The following is a 14,190-nucleotide window of genomic DNA, read 5'->3' on the forward strand; positions in this document are numbered from 1 at the left end:
TGGCTCCGGGGATTTTTCTTAAATAGCCCTCATTGTGACCATGGTTCCTATTCTTGCTGTAGACACTGGAAAGTAATGCTGGGTCCCACCACCACCACCATTGCTACTAGTTATGTGAATGGAAAGCTGATTTAAGAAGCCCCAGAAAAAGTGATTCGGGAGAAGAATTTGTATTGGAAAGTCTGCAATATTGTGCTATCTTACCAGAATATGAATTCAACTATTATTATTGCTGATTGAAAAGGAATATAGAAATTTTTAATTTATATATTTTTTCACTTTGGGGTTAACAAGTTTGTTAACATTTTTGCAGCAACAAAAAATAAATATACCAATTGAATAAATACACTATTTTTCTTCTTCTTTTATATATATGAACACATATATTTTACAAAACCCCATAGCAGCATGGGAAATAAAGATCCTTCTACAAAAAGAAGATGTTAAGTCAGTGTACAAAATAAAGCTTTAGAGTTTCAAAATCATATCTGGGCAAGAGAGAGAGGTGAGAGGTGCTTCTTCCATTCATTCGCTCCGGAGGCCCAGGTGAAATAGTTCATTGAGAACATACACAATCCTTCTCCTCTTTTCTGGATATTGCACTTACAAATCCTTGTTTTGTCAGGAAGGATTGAGCAGATTCAACAGCAGAGATGTTGTTGCTACACAGACAGAAAGAGTTAAGAGTGACGCCATCTTGCTGCCTATAGCTGAGCTTTTGAGATGACGACGGAATGCAAGGTCTGGCTGGGGCTGCTGGTCCAGAGGCTTTGAAAACCAAACAGAAGGGTTGACTGAGATGTAGCTGTTGGTTATCCTGATGTGAGAAGGCACGGTGGTTGTCCTAGAAGAAAACACAGAAGGGCAAGGTTACAAGGTTACATTGGATTCCATGCATACCTGTCATTGGGTTTTAAAAATGTTGCTGGTGATATTCAGTGCCAAAGGCCCAAATCTCCCCTCCCTCTATTGTCCTGAAAAGTTACAATTTTCCATATGACAAAACGCATATTCAGTTGCTATGCAAATAGTGGGGCAGAGGACCTAATCCATAAACAATAGACTAGACTCAGAAAATCCTGTTGCCAAACCTGGTGTTTGGGCATATATATTGAAATGAGCATAAATAAACCTAAATACACTTGGATGAACATTGAAACCGTGGCCTTATTTCACGTAACTGATGGACGTGTGCTTACCATGGGGATTACTTGTCAGCATGCAGCAAGTTTTCCTTGAGGGATAAATTTGTAATTAAAAGGAAAAGGGACTGATAAATTGTAATGGTGATTCATGGTTCCGTGTAAATATGCCATATAATGAACCTGATTTGAATTTGGGGTTTTGTTCATACAATTTTCTGCATGTGCTTCCTATTTATTTCCAAAACAAAAGTCATCGTGTTGTGTGTGTGTTTTTTAAAAAAGACCTGAACAGATGTGGAGCCGATTCTATCAGAATATTCTCCATGTTGTTTTTGTAGTAGTTCTTGTTGTTTAAGGCTGGAGAACAACTAATTCGTGTTTCTCCTTTGGAAGAGGTCACTGTAATATTAACAGATAACCATGAATTTCATTAACGGTATTGTATCACATGAAAGTCATCAAAATCTTCAATGTGCCAGACTTCAAAGGAATTCTCACAATATTTTGAAATTGCACATAGCCTAGCAACACAAACTATTGAATACAATTGGTACTTAGGGAATAACATGTATTCTTAATTGTGAAGGCAGGCAAATAGGTTGATTTGTTGCCTGGGTGGTGGTGAGCTGTCGGTGATACCCCTTGCAGCAGTATCCACAGTACCTACCCTGGAAATATGGGCTGTGTTGTGTTTACTGCATGGGAATGGTGTGGGAGGCTGAGGGAGCTCCATCTTGGTGGTGGCTCTCCAGGTGTGTGGGATGCTGTCACCTGTGGGATGCTGTAACCACCACCAACACAGAGCTCCCCAGCATCTCCCCACCCCCACCCCAATGCTATGTTTTGGTTCTGCAGATTTCCAGCTGCCCCTAGTTGTTCATCTCAGGGAAATACTGTGTGTTTGAAAGATGGTGTCCACCGAGAATAATCAGAGGTGGTGCTTAGGTTAATTCTTAGACAACTGCAGAGGGGAGAATGCCTTGTAAAATCCAATAACCTTTGAAGCACGCCCTTGGAGTGATTACTCCATCCTCAACCTAATGATTTAAAGATGTGAGAGTCCTTTCTGATTTGGCAACAACAAGAATTTCATCCTTATTAAAACCAGTCTGTCAGGAAACGATATATCATTCTCTGAGAAGGAAAAAAACACCCACCACCCTAACTTTAGAATTGCTATAACTGTTCAAGGTTATGTAGCTGGAAAATGGCACAGATTCTCATGAAGTGTCTGTGTGGTCCTTGGGCAGGAGATGACAACATTAACTCTTCCTTTTGCCCTCCTCCCTACTACCTCAGAAATGCTTTGATGCTTTTGTAATATTTTGGGAACATCCCTTCATAATTCCATACCATGACTTACCACCACAGTCGACACAGCCTCCCTTGAAGAACCCACCCCATTTTTCATCCAAGTCCCTGGGCTGAGACAAGCCTTTCTGTGTGTGTCGTTTATTTTGCCAGCCCTTCACAGACAACCGAGGAAGAATGAATTCAATAATAGACGCAAAGCATGGATGGTAACACTGCCTCATAAAAAGGCCTGCTTGCTGTTTCTGGGCTTACACAAGCGGTGACATTTCTTGATCTTTCAGACATGAAAAGCTGCCTTCTAACAATATGACACCATGGTCTTAGGGCTTATCCATTCCTAACTTTCCTCCGCTCTTTCCAGGCATGGTCCATGATTTAAAGCTCCATGTCTGAGCACCTTTTTTTGTTGTTGCTCTGGAGCTTTCTCACAAAAGCCCACTCTTTTAGAGCTCAGTTGGAGCAAACATCAAGCCACAGAAAATGCTAATTGATGTTTGCTCTGATGCAGCTTCAAAGAGTGGGGGTTTTGCAGGGCAAAAAAAATCCCCAAATGCTTGGACACTGAGCATCCAAGCAGAGACTATTACCTGGAAAGAGTGTGGCAAAAGACTAGTGTGGATAAGCCCTTAATACTAGCCAAACAACATAAAGGTTAAAATACCCAATAGATTACTCCAACTTGAAAAGGAAACGAGCTCTGACTGATTAGTGCTAGCCATCTAGGTTCTCTTGCAACCTTTAGTGTTCTGAGTACAATCCCTTTCCTACAATTTTTCTATTAATAGTGGGCAAGAGGATTTTTTAATACATCTGTGGTTTCTTCTTTAGCCACAGCTAAAGTCCAATTTGACAGCCAGGATACAGCATACATTGACACTTTCCCCTCTGATTAGGGTGGACTTTGGTTTTTCAAATTTCAGTGGTGCCCTGTGAGGGGCCAAAATTTGCACCCCTAGCTCTCACCCTCTGTTCTGCTCAATTCCTGGTCTTCCCTGTGGTGCCCCTTTGCTGGTTCCACTGCCCTAAATTTGCCTCTGCTCTCATCCATGAATTAGAAATGCTTTGGAGCAGCAGTACATACCCTCTAACATGCAGTGTCCATTAGCAGGGTGAAACCTGACAACCTTTTGGGTCTATGCTTCTTAAATACCGTAACTCTTTTTTTTGGTCACAATCTACCTTGAGGCCTGAATTAATACTTCGCGGGGGGGGGGGGGGCTCATCTACATGTACTACAAACTTTCAAGGGTTTGATAAAGAAGCAGGGTATTCAGTGACAGGACAAAACTTGCTGCATATACATTATAGATAACAGGAACGAGCCTAGATAATTTTAAATTATTATTAAACTTTCTCTTAAATTAGGATTCCTACCCCTGTGTTTAATCCCCGTTGACCTTTCTTGAAGTGGATGTTTTTCTCTTGTGTTTTATAGTGGAACAGGGTAGCAAGTCGTTAGCCTTCTACACATACAAACTAGATGCTAAACTATATTAAGACTTTTCAGAACTAGTTTTAAGGAACATCTGGCAAGTGAAAGCTATGGATATGGAATATGTAAATGGAGTGGCTCCTATTTATAAATTAAAAGATCCACCAGAACATCTGCTAACATGTGGTCTCCTGGAGCTCATCTGCCACCCACAGTTTTTCATCACCACTGATAAACATGTGCATGGATCATATGCAGAGGCTACCCTTCCTTTGAGGTGCTCAATGAACATGTGGTCAAGCATAGTGTAAACATGCTCTTCTCAGGCAGCAAACTACAAGTGCTTGCAAAGTTCGTGCTTTTGCAGGCCCACAAAATTAGCAGTACAGGAGATGGTGGTTGTGTAGTCATTGTTTGCCTGATCTGTTTAATCTACACTAAATGTTTAAAAAAGATAGCGACCTTGTAAATTGGACACATAGAGAAGAGAATTGCTACCAAACACATGGAAAGGCCGTAGCTCAGTGGTAGAGTATCTGTTTTGCCTGCAGAAGTTTCCAGGTTTGATCCCCAGCATCTCCAAGTAGGATAGAGAACTCTCACTAGATATAAAGGTCACCTGCAGAGGAAGTGTGGAAATGCCTCACATATATTCCTTGTGGCTCACCATGGTATATAATAGTTATCATCAAGATATAGAAGCTGAGCTCCAAATCGTCACAAGAAGCTTACTGAGTGACCTTGGGCAAATCAGCCTCTCACAGCCTCCTCAGGTTGTATTGAGGATAAAAGGTGGGGAAGGATATTGTGCACCAACTCCAGAGGAACGATAGAATTAAAACTTTAAAAAGAGATAAATAAATGGTATTTGTCTATGATGTGATCATGAACCCTTCTAGAAGCTGAAGAGGCCATGTAACAACCTAGCTTCTTGCATGCTATAGCTGTTCAGTAGGCAAAGCACCCTCAGGAACATGCTAGCACTCTTTAGCCTGGCAGGGAATGGCTCTCTTTAAAAGGCTGCTGAACCTGGCACTTGGAGCCCAGAAACTGAGAGTTTATGAGAGATAAACTCAACCAGACTTCAGAACTTGAAAAGGGTTTCCTGACTGCACTGTGCCCTGACACAGAAGTTCAATGGAAAGGACTCACGGGAGCTCTTACTTTCTGTCTGTCAACCCCAACGATCAGAGCCAAACACCTCTTCTGTGGAGGAGTCTCTGTGGGTTTGACAACAGATTCAATGGCTTTTATTTCTAAGAATTATAGTCTTTATTCCCAGCCCACAGGGTTCATACAGTGACTTACAGTCAATTAAAATGGAAGTCTATATAATAAAACAGGGGTTTTATTATAAAACCTGTGGCCCTCCAGATGTTGCCAGACTACAGATTCCTTCTTGCCTGTCTATGGGCAGGAACGCTGCCTGGGGCTGGGGGGGGGGGGGTAGGACCAGGTGTTCCCCATCCATGCAATTAAAAAACCCCATATAGAATACGCATCCAAACACATTTTTTAAAAAGATCCTGTAGAGGTCTATAAATGAATTTGATCAAGCATAAATTAGCCTACACCAATATAAAGATTATAACCATCTTCCATAAACTCAGAAATGAGTCAGCCTGGTAATCCTGGGCAATGAGATGCTTAAAGAGGGGACCATTATAGATAAACCCCTGGAGAGCAGCCTGGTGAAGACTTCTCCCTGCACACCATCCTCGTTACAATCACACTGCCCACAGCTTGCCAAGTGGACTGCGGTGGAGTGTGAGGAGTGCAGTTGACATGACAAGGATGGGCATGTGGTCTTGGAGGAATGAAAGATTAGCAGTGAGGCAGCAAAAATTAGTGCAGCTTTTGGCACCCATGTGGTCCTCAGTGAAAGCCTCTGGGCCCCGAGCCACAACTTGCTCACAGGTACCTTATTTTCATGTTCTGTTGTAAACTCAGATGGAAAAAAGTAATCCTACTTATTCCACATTTTCCTGTGTGATGTCAAATAAGCTTAACAAAGGTAAAAAGAGAAATATTAACAGAGCATGAAAATTCGCTATGCAGGCTGAATATAATGTCATGCTATGCGCGTGAGCACTAAATTCCTTGCCTCTACTTAAATAATGCAAAGCCTAAGTAGCAGGACTTGAACCCCTGTGAGATTAAAAAATAAAATAAAAAATGGCTTCCTCTCCTAGCTGGCTGATCATATGAAAATGCATAAAGAACACATGTTCAGAGGGTTCAATTAATATATCCTGCACACTCTGACCAGACAACTAATCCAAAAAGCTCTACCAAAGCCATCAAGGGAAGGAGAGGATGCTGGCAGAAACAATGAGTGGGGAGATTTACTTTTTCCTCACAGACACTGTTGAGTTATGCCGTGCCGTTATTTTACTTGCACGTCTTGCCTGCATTTATCATATTTATCAGGAAGCTGGGGATGTCAAGAGCAGATGTTGGACCAGTTGCACAGGTGCAGCCTCGCGGGCTTGGGCAAGGCTCTGCTGATATAGCGGAAAGGTGGATGTGAGCCACCTCTATTAGCTGATTTATGCCTGGAGCTTCTTGCCAGATGCGGAAGAAGAAATACATGTGAACGTAATTTAGAGACTCCTCACAAGATTACATAATGCAGCTTGGCTACCTTGAGCACTTGGCGAAGCCCCTTTCCCTTGCACAACTGGGTTGCTTGAAGAGCAATAAAAGCATCAGGCTTCCTCCCTTTTTCAAATGGCATCTTCATGATTGTGAGAACGAAACCCAGGTGTGATGTTTATTCCAGATATATTAATTTGGAATAAAACCAATGGTCACTCGAAACTGAGGTTTCATTCAGCCATTCAAACAAAGTGAAGACTGTTATAAATTCTAAGGTGAGAGCAAGCGCAACACTCTTAAACAACAGAGACTGCTATTTTTTATACATGCCGTGAGGTAAATTGCAACCTGATAGCCTATCATATTCAACCGCGATGCAGCAAAGGATGGTTGCTGATGCTTGGGGATGCCCATCCAAATCCTGTCACAAAACCCAGTCTCTTTCACATTAACTCAATATCAGATAATGCTCTGAGCATGGACAGCATTCTCCTGCTACTTCTAGGGAAGGATAATTTATATGGTATTCTTTCAGACTTCTATAGGTGGAAAGGACCTATAAAAGCTTGAAAATACAAGACATGTAGCAACCTGCTTTGAACTGAAGAGGCGCCCATCAGGAAAATGGGACAGCCATGCCCAAACCCATACAAAGCAGCAGGAGGGCACCAGGTTGGGAAAGGCTATATTACATCAATCAACATGTCAGAAGGAGGACACAGTTTCTAAAGCCTTTGAAGTGTTAGCCTATGAACTGTGGCTGAGAATTCTCAAGGTTGACAGAGTTTCAGGGTGGCTTCCAAAGGCAGATGCAATTCATATGGCATAATCAGACTCTCCCAGAGGTCCAGAGAAGCCTGGCCCACTTCCAGCATTTGAGGCCCTGGTCATGAGAAAAAATTAAAATGACAGCAGCCAAAAGCAAAATAAGGTATCCAAAATAGAGTGAGGCATAATTTGAATACATCTTTTATTTAATGAACACTTATGTAACTGAGATGTTGAGCCATGTTTTGGTCTGCAATATACCGAGCTGAATGGCTCCCCTGACCACCACCACCTTGCCTCTGATTGGCTGCCTGACATAAAACTGGCATGTCTCAGCTCCAATGCCACTCACACAACATCTTCCATTTTTGCATAACTGGCTCCCTTCTTTTATACCTTTGTGCCATTTCCAACCTTTTAAATAAGATATTAGTTTGCCAAAGAAGGAGCTGGTAGGTGTCTCAAGACCTCTCTGGGGGAAGGTTAGATGGCCAAAAATAATAATAAATCTGATTCTTATTCTTTATTTCTACTGTTCTCATTCATACCACTTAAGAGAGTTTTATTATATTAAGCAACATTTAAATCTATATACATTAACAAAAGCACTTATGCCTCTTCTGAAGAAATGCAGCCTCTCCATTCATTAAGATAGGCACTATATTTTGGTACTGTGTTGAAATGCAATGGAAACAATGGGCATTTATTCATTTCAGGGGCAGTTAAATTAAACATCATTGTGACTGACAGCATTCTGTTTTGCATCACTACATTGCCTACAAGGAAAGGGCAAGTGCCTGAAATTCCAGCACAATTGATAAGGATTGCTAGCAATGGCTATAATTAGTGCATTTTATTGCACTTGACTGCCTTCACCATTGGGGTGGAGTGTTTCTCCTCCTTGCTTTCTCTCTCTTACACTGTTAACATTGAGGCTGAAAGAGCTGTCATATTTAAAAGAAGCTGATAGTTGCTTGTGTTTTGTTGTCTTTTGGGACTGAGCCTTCATTGTCAGCATGCCACATAAATGCCATTCTTGGTACTATTATTTTCCATTCAAGTACAACTTGGTTTGCCTTCCACATATATAGAAAGCACACACACTGTGGGGGAGGAAAGGATGCCATGGAAAATGTTCTCTCTTAAACTGATGAAACACAAGGGCAAAACTCAGTCAATAGAAATTGGGAAGAGAGGTCAAAGATTATCTTTCATAACATAGGGCTTGTCCACAAAACCAGTTATCTTTGCAGAGCAACTGAATAATGCTATTTGTTCTTAGTTGAAAGCCCCTAATCTTATCTTTCTCCTTCTCTTTCCCCTGATTGCTTGTTTTCTCTGTACCCTGATTTCACTCATAATCACTTCAAAGGTCTGATCAACTTTAATCCCTACTTCTGCACTACAGCAGGAAAAAGCACCATCTGGAAATGCTGTCAGAAAAGTGCTTCAGATGTTGGAAATCCCTGAGCAAGCCTTTGTAGACTCACCCATCTTCTATCCGAACCCAGAGGTCATTGAATTGTCTTTGGCGATGGTTTTTATACTGCTTCTTGTGCCACTTCTTCTGCCGCCCAAACTCTTCCAGCTGACTGATGCTGTCTGGCAGTAGAAGATGTGGAGGAAGACTGTCTTCTTCACTGGACTGAGGAGGCACTGAAGATGATGATGGTGGCACGGGGTCAAAAAAATGGATAGCAGGTGTGGCTGTTGCAGAGGAGCCTCTAGAGGGTGCGTTGATGTTTGCTCTGGGGATGCAAAGCAAGCTTATCAAGAAGTGATTTGTGGCTGTGCTAGAAAAATCAAGATCTGAAACAACTGGGTTGAACTTAATTCACACAATGCCACTATTAGGCACAACAGATAGTACACAATATGCAATATTGGTGGTGCAAATATTGGCAGCGCAAAGGTGGCTGAAGTCTTATGTTGTGCCTTCCATGGGAAGGAAGATCAAGAGCCACAAAGGTTGTGGATCTGCCTCCTTATTTTATTCTGAGCACACAAGTCAGACATCAGCAAACCTGTCCTGGGCAAACAAACCAGATCTGGGGAAGTGAATGAGAACCTGAAGCTGAAGAATGAATAAACTGCTACAGTGAAATCTTTTTCTTTGGATTTTTTGGGAAACCAACTAGTTTCAGCAATGGACTTTCACTCACAAACTTATCGCTCCTTACCTCCCCCCTGCAGCCATCTGTGTGCCTACAAAAACAGTTCTAGAGGGTTGGAGGAATCTTCCAGAGCACAGGGAGGGATGAGGGAGCTACAGAGTGGAGAAGAACAAGTAGGATCTCCTTGTTCTTAGAATCATATAATTGTAGATTTGGCAGGGGCCACAAAGGTCATCAAGTCCAATCCCCTGCAATGCAGGAATCTTTTACCCAACGTGGGGCTTGAACCCTGAGACCCTGAGATTAACAGCCTCATGCTCTACTGACTGAACTTTCCCAGCAGGACTCCCCAGGTACAATGTTGCATCTCACACTAACTTTGCACAGGCAGTAATTCCGTTTTCTGTTTGGGAGAAAGAGGTTAGATTCACATAACCATATTGTTCCTTCCAAGTCTATGATGGTCTTATCTTTGAAGAAGTAGAGTTTTGTTTTAGTTTCATTACATTTTTGATAATAGTACAAAACATATAACGTGGCAGCTTTGGGCCTTGTGCCATCATTTTGCTACTGCATCAGAAGCAATGCCAAACATGAGCTAATATCGCTTTATAGATTCCCATAAATTCCACAATGGGAATATTTGTCAATTCAAGAATTCTACACTTCTTTGCATATAACTTTCATCCTCTGCCCACAGACCACAAAGGCATCTGTCTTGTTGTATGCAAATCATGTAAGTATGGAAAAGCTTGCAACATACATAATTATTTGCCATTTTATATTCCCCCCCCCCCAAATATTTGGCTGCAATTGTTAAGGTTTTGGTGACAAATGCTTGTACATCTCATTGCCTGAAACTGCCACACTCCAGCAGTGTAGAAAGGAAGGCATATATAATATACATAGGGTCTTGTGGCTTGCATTTAGGAGACACTAACAGATGTGAGGATGCAGTAGCAGCAGCAGCAGCAGCAGTAGTAGTAATTTATTATTTATACCCAGCCCATCTGGCTGGGTCTCCCCAGCCACCCTGGGTAGTAGTAAGAAACAATACTTTAATATATTCAATGGCAATATGTCTCTGATCTGTCACCCTACTGAGGAGAACCACATAAACTGTGAGATGTTTAATCTTCTTTATTTTATCTTAGGACTGAAATGTCTCAGTAAAAGGAAGAGAGGAGGTGGAGATATTTGTTGCAACCATTGGCACGTCACTCTTATGGGTTAAGCTTATGCTTGAAACATGTAGCAGTGGGTAGCAGTGGGTTCTTCTTAGCTGGTTCGCACATGCCATAGAACTGGCTACAGTCCATTGACTGTAGTTCGCAGCCACGGTCCCGCAATCATCTTAGCCTCCTCTTCAAAATTTGTGCAATTAGAGGACTACACTCATTTTGGAAGGAAGTTATATTTATTGGGAATACTTAAAACAACAAGTAGAACAACAACAACAACAACAACAACCACAACAACAACAACAACAACAGGAAAGGAGAAATAGCTCCCATTGTTTCACAGGAACCATGTTTCATAATCTTTGCCCCTGAAATAAAGCCATTTCATTTCTCTTACCGTCAAGAAAACCCCATTATGCAATAAATGAAACTCTGAGAAAATGAAAACCACTTGCGGTGTCCTTCCCCAGAGCATATTATGTCACTCAGGAAACATCCTCCTTGGCGTGTATGATTTTTTCACTGAAAGTTTGCTTGTTTGATTGGAAGTGCTTTATCACCGTGCCAACTGCCTGAGATGGTATCTCTGCCATTCATTCACATACTTCCCAATGGCTGAACGACACCCTGTCCCCCCTCTCATTCCAATAGGTTTGGCAACTGCTGCAGATTATAGCTGAAACTATGGGTGGCATTTGGCCTAGATTCTAGCAATCCTGTTGCTAGTATTTTTCTATGCATTGCTTCATGCCAGGATATTTTGGCAATATCCTCCAGCCGCTTGCTTTGCTAGCTTGTGTATGGTCCACTAATGTTTTTATTTAGTGACTCGACCAGAAGTCTTGTTGGTGTTGAATTAAACTTGCATTTGCAGTCAAACATCTACTTCTAATATTAGCATGCAACACTTCATATAACTTCTCTGGACACCACCATTAATAAAAAGCCATCTCACCTGTAGTCATTTGATGGTGATGCCCAGAGAAAGGTTTCTATAGTGAAATAAATAAATAACAAACTAAGATTTCAATCCACAACCCACTTACTTAAAAACAGTCCTGTTATAAATTGCTTTTGAGTCTCCCTCAAGTCCTTTGATAGCATTGTGGCTAAATGGTCAATTAGCTATAAACTGGGATTACAATCCTGACAGCTGTGAGCAAAAAAAGCTGCTATTTTGTGCTTGCCATAGAAGTGTAGAAGACATAACAACCAGGGAGATGGACAAGAACTTTATGTTCTCTCTTGAAAAAGAACATAACAAGAGAAGAAAGCCTCTGACTCCACCCAGATTCAAGTACTCCCAGTCCACCTAGGGACTAAACTGTATAATAACACTATCCACACAGTGCACTTGCATGAGCCATGTGTACAATTAGCTATATGAAACAAGCTTCCATACATGAAACAGATTATTGGGTTGCAATTTGATTTTCCTTATGTCAAGATCTTGGGTAAACAGCTGCCCTGCATTAGAAAGAAGTTCTGTGAATTGTGGCCTACAATTATAGAGTTCTGCATTGACTTTGAAGCAGTCCCACTAAAGTCAGAAATACTGGAGAAAGTGGGTAGTGGGTTGCAGTAGTAGCCCTTGTAGTTGTAATGATTTCAACACATGCTGAACCATTGCTGCTCAGTTTAAAGAGATTAACTTTGGAAGCTGTTCAGACAAATGTGTGAGAGGCTTCTTAGCTTGACGGCATGATAGTATATGTGGGAGAAGCAAGTGCCGGACAGTCCTGAGTGACTGCAAACAGACCGCAGACGTCAACAGATAAAACCAGCAATTTCTGTAGGCACATGATGCCACTCAATACTTTTGTAGCCACTTGGGATGGTACAAAGTGTAGCAGCACTTTGTTCCAGAGGAATATTACTGGAGGCTGAAAAGTTTCATCCACAAGACACAAGTGCCAAATGAAAGAAAGCAGGATAAGCTCCTTCCACCCTGCATGCTGCAATCACTTGGAGAGATTGCTTTTCCCTCAGTATGTAATTTGGAGTGGTAAAGAGGTATGATTCGTGTTAGAACCACTCCAGTTATTTAAAGTGGATTACTGCAACACAGGGCTGCATTTGAAAATGGCCCTTTGTGCTTCAATTAATTCATAGCTGATTTTGAACCTTTAAGGCCCTTCACAGTTTGGGACCAGGGTACCTGAAGGATTGCATTTTACCAAGTTTAGTGACTCAGATGACAAGATCTTCTTCTGAGGCCCTTCTCTGAGTGTCCCTACAAGGTGAGGTGGGTGGCTGTTTGGAAAAGGGCCTTTTAAGTGGTGGCACCCTGGATGTGAAATGTTCTCCCCATAGAGGCTCATCTGATTGCTAATTTGTCATCATTTCAGTACCGAGTCTTTTCTCCCCCCCCCCATACCTTCAAAATTTGCTATCGTCTCAAAATTTCTTTAGTTTACTCTTCTTTTTCTGCTTTTAAAGTTTTCTGCTGTTTGTTGTTTTGCTCTGACTTTTAAAAAAAAATTTCTATATAGTAACTTGCCCAGAGAACGTTTTGTTATAGGGTGGCCTATAAAGGAAGGAAGGAACAGACATTGTAGTCAATTTTTTCACAGGTAAAGGTAAAGGTAAAGGGACCCCTGACCATTAGGTCGAGTCACGGATGGCTCCGGGATTGCTTTACTGGCCGAGGGAGCCAGTGTTTGTCCGCAGACAGCTTCTGGGTCATGTGGCCAGCATGAATAAGCCACTTCTGGCAAACCAGAGCAGTGCACGGAAATGCTGTTTAGCTTCCCGCCAGAGTGGTACCTATTTATCTACTTGCACTTGACATGCTTTCGAACTGCTAAGTTTGGCAGGAGTAGGGACCGAGCAACGGGAGTTCACCCCATAACGGGAATTCGACCTTCTGATTGGCAAGCCCTAGGCTCTGTGTCTTAAGAAAATATGCCAAGAAAAGAGAAACAAAACAAATCTGGTCCAAAACCCATCAGTGAGATTTCAATAAGGCCTATACTCATACAGCAAATATTTTTAGCTTCTCTACCCAGCTTTACAAAGGCACTTGGCATGAACAATTTTACTCTCTACCCTTTTGCAAATGAGTACTAGTAGGATGTGCATGTGCATTTTTTTATTGTGCCAATGACAGATCAGGCAAGAAATCATGGAGAATTGGGTGCAGAAGATTTGCTGTATCTTTCTCATTATCCCTTAACCACTCAGACTGCAATGCATAATATCAACAGGGGTTTCTTTTGTAGATATAAAAACTTGTTGGCTAAACCACCAAGATATTACTACCAAATTAGCAGGTTTTCTTAGGAACAAGTAAATAGAAGGATGTTGCTACATGTTCTGGAAATATCTTGCTGGATATGAATGAAATCTAAAGAAAATCTAGTTCTTCTATCAGTCAAATCAACAGGACATTTCTCAGAGCAACAGGACTATTTTTTTAAAAAAATCTTATTTTAAAGTATGTTGCTAATTCTTTTATCTAAAATTTACCCAGAACAACTACATTTCTTGACTATGTTCCTTGAAAGTTAATTGGATATATAAATGCAATAAAATCACAAAGGAAACAATTTTATGAGCAGATGGAAATTCCTTGGAAATCTGGTGTGCATATTTCCAGTGACCAATTTGTAAAGCATTCATTCCTTCTAATCCCACAG

General features: G+C 41.4%; 1 protein-coding gene across 1 annotated transcript in view; it reads right to left on the reverse strand.

Moving 5' to 3' along the window:
• Window positions 1-340: 340 nt before the first annotated feature.
• TRABD2B (TraB domain containing 2B) overlaps window positions 341-14,190 on the reverse strand; it is a 244,683-nt gene continuing 230,833 nt past the window's right edge. Inside the window, exons 6-7 of the mRNA XM_081868259.1 lie at window positions 8,748-9,005; window positions 341-844 (exon numbers count right to left, since the gene is read on the reverse strand). Of these exons, the coding sequence (XP_081724385.1) occupies window positions 622-844; window positions 8,748-9,005 (481 nt within the window). The 3' untranslated portion in view covers window positions 341-621. The remainder of the gene's footprint in view (window positions 845-8,747; window positions 9,006-14,190) is intronic.

Source organism: Podarcis erhardii (genome assembly GCF_964252035.2).
Source record: "Podarcis erhardii genome assembly, chromosome: 6".
Lineage (NCBI taxonomy): Eukaryota > Metazoa > Chordata > Lepidosauria > Squamata > Lacertidae > Podarcis > Podarcis erhardii.